Source organism: Nuphar pumila, chromosome 7 (assembly GCF_984573655.1).
Source record: "Nuphar pumila chromosome 7, dmNupPumi1.hap1.1, whole genome shotgun sequence".
NCBI classification, from domain to species: domain Eukaryota; kingdom Viridiplantae; phylum Streptophyta; class Magnoliopsida; order Nymphaeales; family Nymphaeaceae; genus Nuphar; species Nuphar pumila.
This window is the reverse complement of record NC_143255.1, coordinates 108,741,041-108,754,353: the sequence shown is the minus strand read 5'-3', so window position 1 is coordinate 108,754,353 and position 13,313 is coordinate 108,741,041. Positions and strand designations below refer to the sequence as shown.

Sequence of the window (13,313 nt, the reverse complement as noted above, 5' to 3'; positions counted from 1 at the left end):
CTAAACAAATTAGTGGGATTAAAATTTTGAAAAAAATAACAGAAATCCACTATCATGATTCATTTAGTAGGTTTCCATTTTCACATATATATATATATATATATATATATGGCGTTATTCTCAAATCTTGGGGATAACTTTGACCATGGCAAAAAGGTATCCCTCCGATACTTGTGGGGAATTGTGGCCTACAACCCTCCACATGATATTTATATTCAATGGCCACCCAAACAACCGACCATCATCCGTACATAACTAACCACCTTCTATGTGGTCAACCTATATAAGATGACCACCCTCTTTCCTGGTACCGTTAGTCACCCCAATCCTCTAAGAACCATATGCTCTCTCTCTCTCTCTCTTCCTGGGTTTGGGGTGACTGATCAAAACATCTTAGATGGCAACCGATGGGAAGGCTTGGGATGATTGGTCCAAAGCGTCCAATGGGAGTGCAACTGGAGCGGAGGGCTTCAACTGCCCTAGATACCAGAGGGTAACCAGTGAGGGCATATGGTTGGGCGATAACCCTATCGCATTTGCTCTCCCTCTCTTCATCATTCAACTCTCAATGGTGCTACTGACCAGCCGGCTCTTGGAGCTTCTAATGCGACCGTTCCGGCAACCTCGCGTCATCTCCGAGATCCTCGTAAGAAATGAGACAGATCTCTCTCTCTCTCTCTATATATATATATACACATATGTGGGATTAGAATTTTGAAAAAAATAACAGAAATCCACTATCATGATTCATTTAGTAGGTTTTCATTTTCATATATATACACATTCATTTAGTGAAGATAGACAGAAATCCACTGTTTGTTGAAGGTTTGAAAGTTGGGTACTTTGTCGATTGTTAGATTGTTTAGCTCTAAAAAAACCCAACATACACATTGTAAAAACATGATCCAAAGATGATCTTTAACTAGACAATAATATCGATTACATCTAGAGGGTCATATGCAAAAATAACAAAATTAATAAAATAAAATATAGTCTTTCACTAGGAGGTTTGGAATCCATCAGGATAGCCAACTCTTGTAACCAACATGATAGCGTTCCGGGAGCCTGATGCTACCTAAATGAACCATGTTAAAACGAATTACATTCATAGTCCGATTTACTTAAAAATGCATTAATAGGCGGGATTTCAATCCCATCTCCGCCCCCCCCCCCCTACACACACACACACACACACACATATATATATATATATATATATATATAGTTTTTATGAGCTTAAATGAGTTTTTTTTCTTTCTTGAAACTAACCTTACAGGCATGATGTACATGGTTTTGTTGGTGAGAATCTGCTCTTGGATCGTCCTATTATGACACAGGCACGATTTTATGAGCCTTACAAAATCAACAGCCCTACAATGTAGGATAAATGATGGCTTTTTATTAAATAAACAATCGAAAAGCCCGTTCTTAGCATTTGGATCATGCTGAAACCCATCCAAGTGGGTTGACATGACCAAATAATATATTACCCCATGTAAATCAGCAGGATCCAGAGAGCGGCCAAGTGCCATGACTAATGGACACAGCCAATCACATGACAGCATTTGATGTGGGGCCTGAACTCTGTAGCTGCATGCGAGCCTCATACAATGTTGTCATGTTATTGGCTATGACACTTCTCTGCTCCTTTTATCTCAACTCCATGTATACATTTGGGTGAGATTACATGATCCTTTCTTCTTCACTTTTAGCCATGTTATAAAAAAAAAAAATACCAGGTGAATTTGATGACATCAGCATTTTGGGTGAACTTACTGCTTGTATAATGATGACATTAGCACTTATATATATATATATATAAAGAAAGAAAAATGGGTATATGCTAAATGGTTTTTTCTGTTCTTTTGGCAAATTTTCACAGTTCCGACCTAATAAATGGCCGGCAGGTCATATGTTCCTTCCAGGAACATGCACTGTAGCTACAGTGCATGTTCCTGGTTCCCCATTGAGCATCGTGTTGTGTGCAGTGGGGCGTAGGGGGGAGCCGTACACCGTCATACATCCTGCAGGTTGATGTACGGCGGTGTATGGCTCCCCCGTACACTCCACTGAGCACCACACAGCACTCAGTGGAGACCCCAAAACATGGGTGCACACGCAACACCCTCTTTCATGTTGAGCATGATCTATTTAAGAGGAATCCACACCTGGATCATGTGTTTAGATTTTGGACCGTTGATTTTTAGAACGTTATAAAAACTCACTCATGTATCTGAATTGAATAATTCAAGAGCTGATCTTTATAAAATCAAGTACATAAATTATATCTGTACAGTCAGAATAAAAAGAAAAAAACAAAAACTGAAAATCTCATTTAGCAAGTTTCATTTAGCACTTACCCATTACTCATGTAGAGAAATATATGCAGGCTGGAATCGTGTTGGGCCCTTCGGTGTTGGGCAAACTGGTACCCTCGTTCCGAGCGCATTTCATCCCAGCACCAAGCGTGAACCTGTTTGAGACATTTGCGAACATAGGGCTCGTCTACTGGCTCTTCCTGGTGGGCATTCAGCTGGACCTGGTGGCGTTGCTAAAGAGCGTCGGCAGGAAGGCGGTGGTGGTGGTGGTTGCCGGCATCATTCCACCTTGCCTCGTGTCGCTGGCCGCCTACTTCCTCGTCCAACAAGTCTTCTCCGCCACCATTCCGGACGGCGTTCTGGTGGTCTTCCTTGGTGGCGTCCTCCTCTCTGTTAGCTCCTTCCCGATCTTAGCGCAGATAATTGCGGAGCTCAAACTCGTGCACACGGAGCTCGGCGCCCTCTCTCTGTCTGCTACCATCGTCAATGATATGGTCATGTGGTCGATGCTCATTGTGGCTGGTGGCCTCGCTACTGAGGAAACATCTAAATTGGCTCCTCTGTGGGTGGTTTTATGTGGTACGTGTGCATCTTATTTATTCATTTATTATTACTAGATCAACGGCCCTAAATAAACAAAAAATCCTCAATTCAAATCAACAGCCTGATCGCAGAATCGCTTACGTAGAACAAGAGCAAACCCTCCTTTTAGGAATCCATAAGAATAGTAAATCTCACGATCTTCATCATGGGTGTGACCCCTTAATAAATAGAATGGAGGAGCCTAATGAATCTCATGCTTGATGGGTTTTGAAATTCGCTAACTTTTAAAAATATCTACTTCTCTAAATTTTAGCTATTTTTAAATAGCTAATACACACTCGCTCTCTATCTTGTGCTTACTTATCTATGTTTAACTTTAGGTAACTGTTAATATAGTTCATAATTTTAAGTTTGATAATTTTGGTAGGATTTAGCTACTCTTAGGGATGGCAGTGGACCGGGTCGGGGGACAAGGTCTCCACCCCTGCACCGTTTCAAAATCTGAACCTCCATCCCCGCACGGGGATGGATTTTAACCTCCACCCCCGCCTCCATCCCCGGTCCAAACGGGGGCGGGGCGGGGCGGGCTCCCGTTTTCCCTTAAAGGAATGGGGACAGGGCGGGGTGGGGATTGGGATGGGGATGGGATGGGGTGGGGCGGGGAAAAATGTAAGTCCATCCCCGCACGGGGATAGATTTTAATCTTCATCCCCGCCTCCATCCCCGTTTCATGCCCTTCATCTCCAGTCCAAACCGGGCGAGGCAGAGCCCCATTGCCCCCCCCGGTCCACTACCATCCCTGGCTACTCTCTCTCTCTCTCTCTCTCTCTCTCTCTCTTGGTAACGTCCTCATTGGATTATGTCTTTAACATCCTTGCGTTCTCTCTCTCTCTCATATGCTTACTTATCTGAATTGAGTTTGGTAGCAGCTCACATATTAGGTGCTAAATGAGCATGTTAAATGGGGTTTTCAATATTTTTTTTTCATTTTATTTATAAATTCTGACGGTGCAGATGTGATCTATGTACTGATTTTATAGGAATCAGCTCTTGAATCGTTAGATTCAGACCCATGGGTGAGTTTTTATAAGGTTTGAAAAATCAACGGTCTAAAATCTTTGTAAATTTTTTATTCTCCAAATATTATTTTTTCATCGAAAACACATGATCCAGAGGTGGATGACCATGCTCAAAACTGCAAAAAAAATACCAGAAGGGCAGAAAAACCCATTTAGCACTCACCTAACGTGTGAGCAACTACCAATTTCTCTAACTTTAGGTACCTGTTAATATAATTCATAATTTTAACTTTGGTAATTTTGGTAAGATTTACCTAATATCTCTCTCTCTCTTGATAACGTCCTCATTGGATTCTCTCTCTAACATCGATCCCCACGTAAATAAGTTTTCCTAATGTCACTCATTCTCTATAATTTCCAACATGTTTCATAATTTTATTTTGGTAACTTTGCTAGGATTTTCTTAATCCCTCTCACGTGACGTGAAGGGGGCATCGTTACAAATGTCTTGAAAATTTGAAAATGACACATCTATGCAATTTTTTAAAATTTTCTTAAGCAAAATATTTTGGTGCACCGATGCCCCCTCTTCCGTCTTTAAGTAGTAAGATAATATAAAAATATTATTATTATTAGTATTGTTGTTGTTGAATAGAACAGTCATACTATTTTGGTGGCATGCCCCAAGCTATGTCACAAAGGTACATGGACACATTATTTTATAGTGCTGGATAATGGGCGGGCCGGCCCAGTCCAGTCCGTTTAGCGGACGGGCTTGACGGGGCAGTCGATGGGTCAGCCTGCTCAAGCCCGACTTGATGACTAATCGAGTCAAGCTTAGGCACAACTTGAGTTGGGATCAGGTCTAATACAAAGCCCACGGCCTGCCCGTTAAGCTCACAGGCCTAATTCAAACAAAACATTTCTAATTCATTTCCTTGAATTGATAGGTTATTTTAAAGAAAATTTTAAAAATGCAAATGAATAGTTGGGATCCAAGATGGATTCATTGTTGGAATATTATCATACTTAACCTACTTCAATATATATCTATATCTATATATATACATATAGAGAGAGAAAACCCGCAATTTAACTTGGCCCAACCTGATATTTTGTAGGATCAGGCCTTCTTCCGAAAAACTAAGCCCTAACCCGATCTACTATTTTAGAAATTACCTAGAAGTTTTGTTGGATCAAATGTCATTTTTATATTCTAAACCAGAAGGGATACAAGGATCACTTAAGTGTCTGCCTATGTGACTCAGGCCAGGCCCATGGATGCTGTTATGTGATTGACCTATGTCACATAGGCAGGCACTTAAAGCAAGCCCTGGATCTCGTTCAATTCTAAGCTTAAAGTGCCACGATGCCCCCTTTCAGTGTGTGTGTGTGTGTGTGAGAGAGAGAGAGAGAGAGAGAGAGAGAGAGGAATATTTGATTAACAAGAGATTAATGTAACAAGTTCAATATTTGGCAGGGATGGCTTTTATACTATTTTTGGTCTACATTGTTCGGCCAGCAATTGAATGGGTTATGCTACAAACTCCAGAAGGAGAAGCTGTCAACGAGCTCTATGTGTGCCTAATATTGGTAGGAGTTGTGGGATTTTCCTTCTTAACAGACACGATCGGACTCCGGCCGGCCTTCGGTGCATTCGCTTTCGGGCTCATCATACCGGACGGCCCGCTTGGTGTGGCACTGATAGAGAAGTTGGAGGACTTCACTTCTGGTTTGCTCCTGCCACTCTTCTTCGCCATTACAGGGTTGAAGACCAACCTCTTTGATGTAACTGCGGGCTCATGGGTTCTGTTAGTGGTCATACTTTCCTCTGCATTGGTGAAGGGAATAGGGACTATGCTCGTGGGGATGTCCTATGGTCTGACCGTTCTTGAGGGGTTCCTGCTTGGCCTGCTCACAAACACAAAGGGAGTTGTGGACATGATTTTGTTGAACCAACTCTATGACAAGAAGGTACTTTAATTTTCTTTGCCTAGCCAGGTAGTCTTGTGTTTAGGGATAGATGGCAATGGATCGGGGGAAAATGGGGCCCCGCCCCGTTTGGACCGGAGATGAAGGGCATGAAACAGGGATGGAGGCGGGGATGAAGGTTAAAATCTATTCCGGTGCGGGGATGAAGGCCGAGATGGATCCCGCCTCACCCCATCCCCAATCATTCTAAGGGATGACAATAGACCGAGGGAAAACGGAGGAGCCCTACCCCGCCTCACCCCCGTTTGGACCAGAGATGGAGGTGGAGGTTAAAATCCATCCCTGTGAAGTCTGTGATTGGGGAAGAGGGGTGCCCCTGGGAAAAATATCAGGTGCAATTACATTGTACATTTCAATTGTGGTGCCGGGCTTGAGCATCAACATCTGCTGTTGGGCCTCACATCTGCCGGGCTGTACTAAAAGGATTGAGGGTGCAGGTGCAGTGGCACATCAGAAATGTGCAATGCGATTGCACCTGATCCAGCCTCGTCCCTTGATCTAGACCCCCCACCCCCCAAATCCAAAAGAAAAGAAGTAAATGAAAATTGTGACTGCATAAAAGAATAAGACATGATTTCTTGATTGGACCCCTAACTTTGTTGCACCAACAGTCAAGTCTAACATGAAATTGTTGGTGATTCCATCTACAGTCAATAAGTGGGGAATCCTTCTCCATCATGGTCTTCACTTCAGTTGCAATGACATCAGTAGTTGCTCCAATTGTAGCCCTTCTCCACAAACGAACCTTGCCACTCATCCCATACAAGCACAGAACCATCCAACGAGCCAAGTACGAGTCAGAGCTCCGGGTCCTAACATGCGTACACAACCTCCATTGTGTTCCAACAATCATCAATCTGCTGGAGGCCTCAAATGTATCCAAGAAGTCGCCCCTCACTGTCTTTGCCCTCCGGCTAGTCCAACTGACGGGCCGCGCCTCGATGCTCATCGTCCATGACCTCCGTGTCAACATGGGCAATTCCGGCAACAAGCGCTCCAAGCCGCGTGACGAGAATGACCGCATAATCACCGCGTTCCACGACTACCATGAAGCCAGCGGCGTCCATGTCCAAGCACTCACCTCCATCTCCCCATACTCAACCATGAATGAGGACATATGCAATGTGGCTGAAGAGAAGAGAATTGCACTTATCATACTCCCATTCCACAAGCAGACTACTGCTCTTACTAGCAATGAGGCTGCCAGTGCTGGAATCCGGACCGTCAACCAGCAGGTCCTTGCTACTGCACCTTGCTCGGTGGGCGTGCTCATTGATAGAGGGCTTAGTGGGACCACCGGCATCTCGTCTATCCACATGTCGCACCAAATTGCGGTACTATTCTTTGGTGGGCCCGACGACCGGGAGGCACTATGTTATGCTGCACGTATGGTCGAGCATGAGGGTATCAGTCTAACCGTGCTACGTTTCATAGTAAGTGACAATGCGAGGCACCCAGCTGCATCCCCAGCAGCCCACCTGAACCAAGACCCACTGGAAATGGACCACACCATGGCTACCAATATCATGGATGATCAAGAGAAGGAGATTGATGAGGAGTTCCTTAATGACTTCCGACTAAGGACGGTTAGCGACAACTCTGTAGTGTACAATGAGGTCATCGTGTGCGATGGCGACGAGACAGTGACCGTGATCCGGTCGATAGATCGTAAGCATGACTTGTTCATCATTGGAAGGAACGAATACCTGTGGAAGTCCCCCGTGGCTACCGGGTTAACGGATTGGAGCGAGTGCCCCGAGCTGGGGCCGATCGGTGACCTGTTGGCATCGCCGGATTTCGTGTCGGTGTCCGTTTCGGTTTTGGTGGTCCAGCAGTACAAGGGAGAGTTGTTGAGTGAAGATGCATTCTCAGCACAAGTTAAGCAATTCATAAGTAATGCTAGCAAGCATCCCTCTTCAGTGCAAGCATTTGGTGGTTCCTCTAGTTTCAGTAGGCCTAATATGTCAATGGATCACCTTATTCAGCGCAAAGACAACCAATGAGACCACAAGAAATAAGAGTGAGCACCTTCTTCTTGCTAGGAAGCATAGCCATATGTTACACGAAGAGTATGGGCCTTCCAATGGATTGTATTAGAATTTGTTTTGGTCATGTTAGTAGTAGATGTGAATGAATCAAAACTCCAATTTTCTCTTCATTTAACAAAAAAAACACCCGCCTTTTTTTTTGTTATGCATGTGTTCTATACTGTAAGGCAATAGAAACTTAAACCCATAAGCAAATTTAAGTGCTCTGCCCCAAGAGGGGTTGGGGAGTGGGGTGGGGCCTTAGCTGCTAGATGAGCAGTCAAGGTTTGATTCCCATGGGCATCGCCCCTTGTGCAAGCCAACGTGTAGAATAGGCCCCGGGGGCAAGGATCCTAACCTCAGAGTATTACACTGCACGAGTAGGTATGGCAGTTTGAGCCAACGCGATCAGGTCTTGCCAACGCGATCAGGTCTTTGTGCCGGGTGCGGTTTGTTCGGGTTATAAATCCAAAAAAATATAAGTGCTTTGAACGCCTAGCTGGGTAGGTTGGCTTAAGGCTTTTAAGTTGCCAAATAAGAAGCTATCTATGATAGTCCAGGGAAAGTACTCATGGTGTTTTACACTACAGAAACCACTCAGTTCCATGCATGGCCAACATCACACCTCTAGGCTCGTAATGGGTAATGGGTCGTCCAAACCATAGCTCTGGTTTATCTATACTACTTAGAAAAAGAAATATATCTACATAAGACATATGTTGAGTGGGACCATCGTGTAAGCAAGCAAGAACACCAAGCATCTCTAGTAGGGATGTCAATGGGTTGGATATTATCCGACATATGGCTTGAGTATAAATCCAATTAGTCAGATCTGGTAGGCAAAGTAAGATCCGATTAATAATCGGTTGGACTTGGTATTGGATTTTGCATTCTGATCAGTGTCCGAGTCCGACTAACATCCGAATTCAATAAATTTAAATATTAGATTTTAAGTTAGTAGGATCTGGATTCGGTTTTAACTTATGCTAGTTCAGACTCAGTGTTGCCTAAATCTGACCCAAGTCTGATCCGTTTACATCCCTAATATTCTCTAGAGATTACAAAAGTATGGTGTAGTAAGTAGGGCTAGTAAACGAGATGGAACTGTTTAAGCATGGCTCATTTCGAGTTCGAGCCCATAATCAATCCAAGCTAGAATGAGCCAAGTTCGAGCCGAGTTCAAGCCACCTTATTTGTAAGAAAAAACACATTGTTTTTAGAGCTGAAAGAAATAGGATTACAAAAACGTACGTGTAAAACATATTTCTTACTACTTAATCGAGTCGAGAGTTGAGCTGAGCCGAGTACCTAATGTTCATGTTCAACTTGCTAAACCGTTTGAACGAGTGTGAACGTGACCCGAGCCACAAGCAGCTTGGCTTGTTTTTCAGTTAGTGAAACTACATAATATATCTAAATCAAGCCTTCGCTTCTGTTTCGCCACGTGGACAAACCTGTTGGGTTACTACCAACCCCATAAGCAAGCGCAAGAATCAGTTTCTTTCCACTTGGATAGCCCATATCACGTCGTACAGCTGGTACTACTGCCATCTCAGAGAAGAATTCAAATCTGTTACCGTTGGGCGGACATCCTACCATGTCACAGAATGCATTCCATTGGGCAAGCTTTGCTCCTCTCCTCCCATCACCATCTTCCCCTCTCCTTCCTGCCTGCCTTCTGCAGGTTCTCCCAAATGCCTATTCAATACCTCGCCCCATCTTCCTCCCTTTCCCAAACCCAACAAACCCACTCCCATATATGCAAACTCGGCCTCTGGGATCAATTCCCCCTCCTTGCTTCCAAAATCGTCAATCTATACGCCCGCCACCATCGATTCAAAGACGCGCTCCGCGTCTTCGTGGGCGCCCTGTCGTCCAGCCTCCCTCCCGACCACTATGCATTCCCTTCTGCAATTAGGTCATGTTCTGCATTGTTGGCACTCGGTGTCGGCCGCCAGATCCACAATCTCGTGCTCGTTAATGGGTTCAATCCGGATTCTTTCATCCGGTCTTCTTTGATCAGCATGTATGTCAAATGTGGTGAATTGGATGATGCCCGCAGATTGTTTGATGAAATGCCTATTTGGAATTTGGTCTCGTGGAGCGCCATGATTGCAGGCTATGCTCGAGCAGGATGCGTTGATGAGGCAGAAACACTCTTGGTGGAGATGAGAGCATCGGGGATCGAGCCCAACGTGGTTTCGTGGAACGGTTTGATAACCGGTCATGCACATAATGGCTACTTTCTAAAAGCTGTTATGGTATTTGTTGAGATGGTCAGCCAAGGGTTCAAGCCTGATGGTTCGTCAGTTTCATGTGTTCTTCCTGCTGTTGGCAATCTAGATAGGGTTATGGTTGGTAAGCAGATTCATGCCTATGTGATGAAGCATGCTTTAGATTGGGATGTATGTGCTGTTAGTGCTCTTGTTGATATGTACGGGAAGTGTGGGTGCACTGAGGATATGCGTAGAGTTTTTCATGAAATGCCTCAGAAGGATGTGGGCTTGTGTAATGCGCTTGTTGCCGGGTTCTCTCGTAATGGTCTTGTAGACGAAGCGCTGATGGTTTTCAGAGAAATGGAAGATCAGGGATTGAAATTGAATGTTATTTCGTGGACCTCAATGGTTGCTTGCTGTACCCAGAATGGGAAGGATCTTGAAGCATTGGAGCTCTTCCGGGAAATGCAGGATGCAGGAGTTAAGCCCAATTCTGTGACGATTCCATGCTTGCTACCTGCTTGTGCCAACATAGCAGCATTGCAACATGGAAGGGCAATTCACTGCTTCTCTCTCAGACGCTTAATCGCTTATGACGTGTATGTGGGTAGTGCTCTTATAGATATGTATGCAAAATGCGGAAAGATAGCTGATGCACAGTGCATGTTTGATTGGATGCCGGTGAGGAACCTGGTTTCCTGGAATGCTATTATGGGTGGTTATGGAATGCATGGGATGGCTAAGCAAGCCCTGCAGTTATTTCAGTCAATGCTAAGAAGCGGGCAGAGACCCGATTCAATAAGTTTTACTTGTGTTCTTTCTGCATGTAGCCAAAGGGGGTTAACAGAAGAAGGGTGGTACTATTTTCAGAGCATGTCAAAGGAGCATGGTGTCCCTGCTAAGGTTGAGCATTATGCATGCATGGTTAGCCTCCTGGGGCGCGCAGGAAAACTTGATGATGCATACTCATTGATATTGAACATGTCCATCAAGCCAGATGCTTGTGTTTGGGGAGCCTTTTTAAGTGCTTGCAGAGTTCATCGTAACGTCGATTTAGGTGAGATTGCGGCAGAGCACCTATTTGCATTGGAGCCAAGGAATGCTGGGAACTATGTCCTTCTTTCTAATATTTATGCCACTGTAGGTAGGTGGGATGGAGTAAACAGAGTTAGAGATATGATGAAGAGCATTGGTTTGAAAAAGAACCCAGGGGGCAGCTGGATCCAGATAAACAACAAGGTTCACACCCTGCTAGCAGGAGATAAATCACATCCCCAAATGAGTGCACTCATTGAGAAGTTGGAAACCTTAAGCATGGAGATGAGAAAGGCAGGGTACCTTCCAGATACTAACTTCGTCCTGCAAGATGTAGAGGAGCAGGACAAGGAACATATCCTTTGTGGGCATAGTGAGAAATTGGCCGTAGCACTTGGGCTTCTTAACACAAGGCCGGGAACGCCTCTGCGAGTCATCAAGAATCTGCGCACCTGTGGTGATTGCCACTCAGCTATAAAATTCATATCAAATTTTGAGCATAGAGAAATATTTGTACGCGACACAAACCGTTTCCATCATTTTAAAGATGGCATATGCTCTTGTGGGGATTATTGGTGATTTCACTCGGAGCAAGGTCGGTCTAATTCCACATAGCTGTGGCTTGGCGAGGAACAAGAGTTATATGGGCTAACAATTGACAGAAGTTACAGTTTCAGTTATGTCTTCAACCAGTGATCTGCACCCTCGTCTCATTACGCTGTGGGAACAAAGTAAGAGAGAAATAGAAGTATTTGAATTGAGCAGGGCATTCACCAAAGACCTCTTGAATTCCTATAGAGATTGACAACAAAGAGCAGCGATAAGTATCTTGAAAATCTTCTAGCACCGTCGGAGTCCTGCACGACGTGCTCTGTTCGCACACCCATTGTTCACTTGTTGGGGTCAAAGACTCAGAGTTACATTTCTCCACGAGCTTTCATCCTCGAACTGACGGGCACCGGCTAAGCCACCTAAGTCTGCTCAGAGTTACCTGTGATGATGCTATTGTTTCCGGCACTGTGGAATTCGGAACTTGTTTGGGTGCCCACCAGTCATCATAAGTTTGCTTCCCTCCAAAAGATACACCTTATAATGACGGAACATTGGGTTGAAAGGGAATCCAGTTCCACCTCAGATCCTACCGAATTTTAGGCTGTAATTTTTACCACCCCAGAAAAAGGCCTTTTTGAATGTCTGTATCATTTGGATTCAGATCCATACTAGTATATGAAACTGAACCAGGTTGATCATGCATACTTCTCATTTTTTGTGCCAGAAGTTGGGATGATTTTCTTAGGAAATTTCCAAAATCACACCTAAAGCTTTGGCAATAATGAAAAACAGACTAAAGCTTTGAAGACTGTTAACAAGGGCTGGACAACGAGCTAGCCTGGCCAGGTTTTTGGATGGGCTTAACCAGCTTATTGACAGGCCAGAGGCCCAGCCCTTCAACTAGGGAGACCGGGTTTAAGCCCGGTTCATGTAGGGCCTGGGCCCAAGGCAAGGCCCATGGCTCAGCCGTTACCCACCCGCACCCCTACACATGCATACATAGAATATGAGAACTGGAAACATGAGGACTAGAGTGTGAACTGAAATTTTCATGGTCTTTTCTTTTTTACAGAAAACGATTGTGCTGTATGAGAAAATGCCATTTTCTGAAGTGCCCTGCAATTTTCGAAATTTGCCCCATGTTCAAATTCATAAATGCTCGACCTTTTTACCCTTCGCACAAGCAAATCTCATAAGGTTCGTGTGATATATAGGTATGTTGTCTCAATAGCACAATCTCTTGCTAAAAACTATATTTGCACGATGATTTTGAAAACCTCATAAAGTTTGCATAACCAAATGTGTCAACCTCCTGTAACAGAAATCTACATACCTTAGTATCAAGGATGTCAACATATGTGTGGCGACCTTCGCACCTTGGTCAATCTCCACAAATAAGGTACTACCTTTGCATATATAGTATGACATACCATGTGAATATCTTTTAAGTAAATGATCATCAACAAAGTTCGTAAATGTATGACAACATTCACATATAATTTTTGCAATTATCCCTGACCTCTACATTTTGTCGTTGTGAATTTACTCTGTATATGCAAAAGTTTTGGCTCATTTACAAAGTTCTCAAACATTCACAAATTTGAGAAATGA

The 13,313-nt window shown here is 44.1% G+C and overlaps 2 protein-coding genes across 2 annotated transcripts; both read left to right on the top strand.

The window, feature by feature from the left end:
- Nucleotides 1-397: 397 nt before the first annotated feature.
- Nucleotides 398-7,972, top strand: LOC149832858 (cation/H(+) antiporter 15-like). Its single transcript, XM_090013320.1, has 5 exons — nucleotides 398-646; nucleotides 1,883-2,030; nucleotides 2,376-2,897; nucleotides 5,361-5,854; nucleotides 6,523-7,972. Exons 1-5 carry the CDS (start codon nucleotides 398-400, stop codon nucleotides 7,873-7,875), a joined length of 2,766 nt encoding a protein of 921 aa, XP_089869446.1. The 3' UTR covers nucleotides 7,876-7,972.
- A 1,534-nt stretch (nucleotides 7,973-9,506) lies between these two features.
- On the top strand, nucleotides 9,507-12,364 carry LOC149832857 (Pentatricopeptide repeat (PPR) superfamily protein). Its single transcript, XM_090013319.1, has one exon. The coding sequence runs from the start codon at nucleotides 9,507-9,509 to the stop codon at nucleotides 11,727-11,729; it is 2,223 nt and encodes a 740-aa protein (XP_089869445.1). The 3' UTR covers nucleotides 11,730-12,364.
- The last annotated feature ends 949 nt before the right edge of the window (nucleotides 12,365-13,313 follow it).

Coding starts and splice junctions, on each gene's coding strand:
- LOC149832858 (XM_090013320.1), top strand. CDS start 398: ATGGCAACCGATGGGAAGGCTTGGGATGATTGGTCCAAAGCGTCCAAT. Junction 2,898..5,360: donor TCTGTGGGTGGTTTTATGTG/GTACGTGTGCAT, acceptor AATATTTGGCAG/GGATGGCTTTTATACTATTT. Junction 5,855..6,522: donor ACCAACTCTATGACAAGAAG/GTACTTTAATTT, acceptor TTCCATCTACAG/TCAATAAGTGGGGAATCCTT.
- LOC149832857 (XM_090013319.1), top strand. CDS start 9,507: ATGCATTCCATTGGGCAAGCTTTGCTCCTCTCCTCCCATCACCATCTT.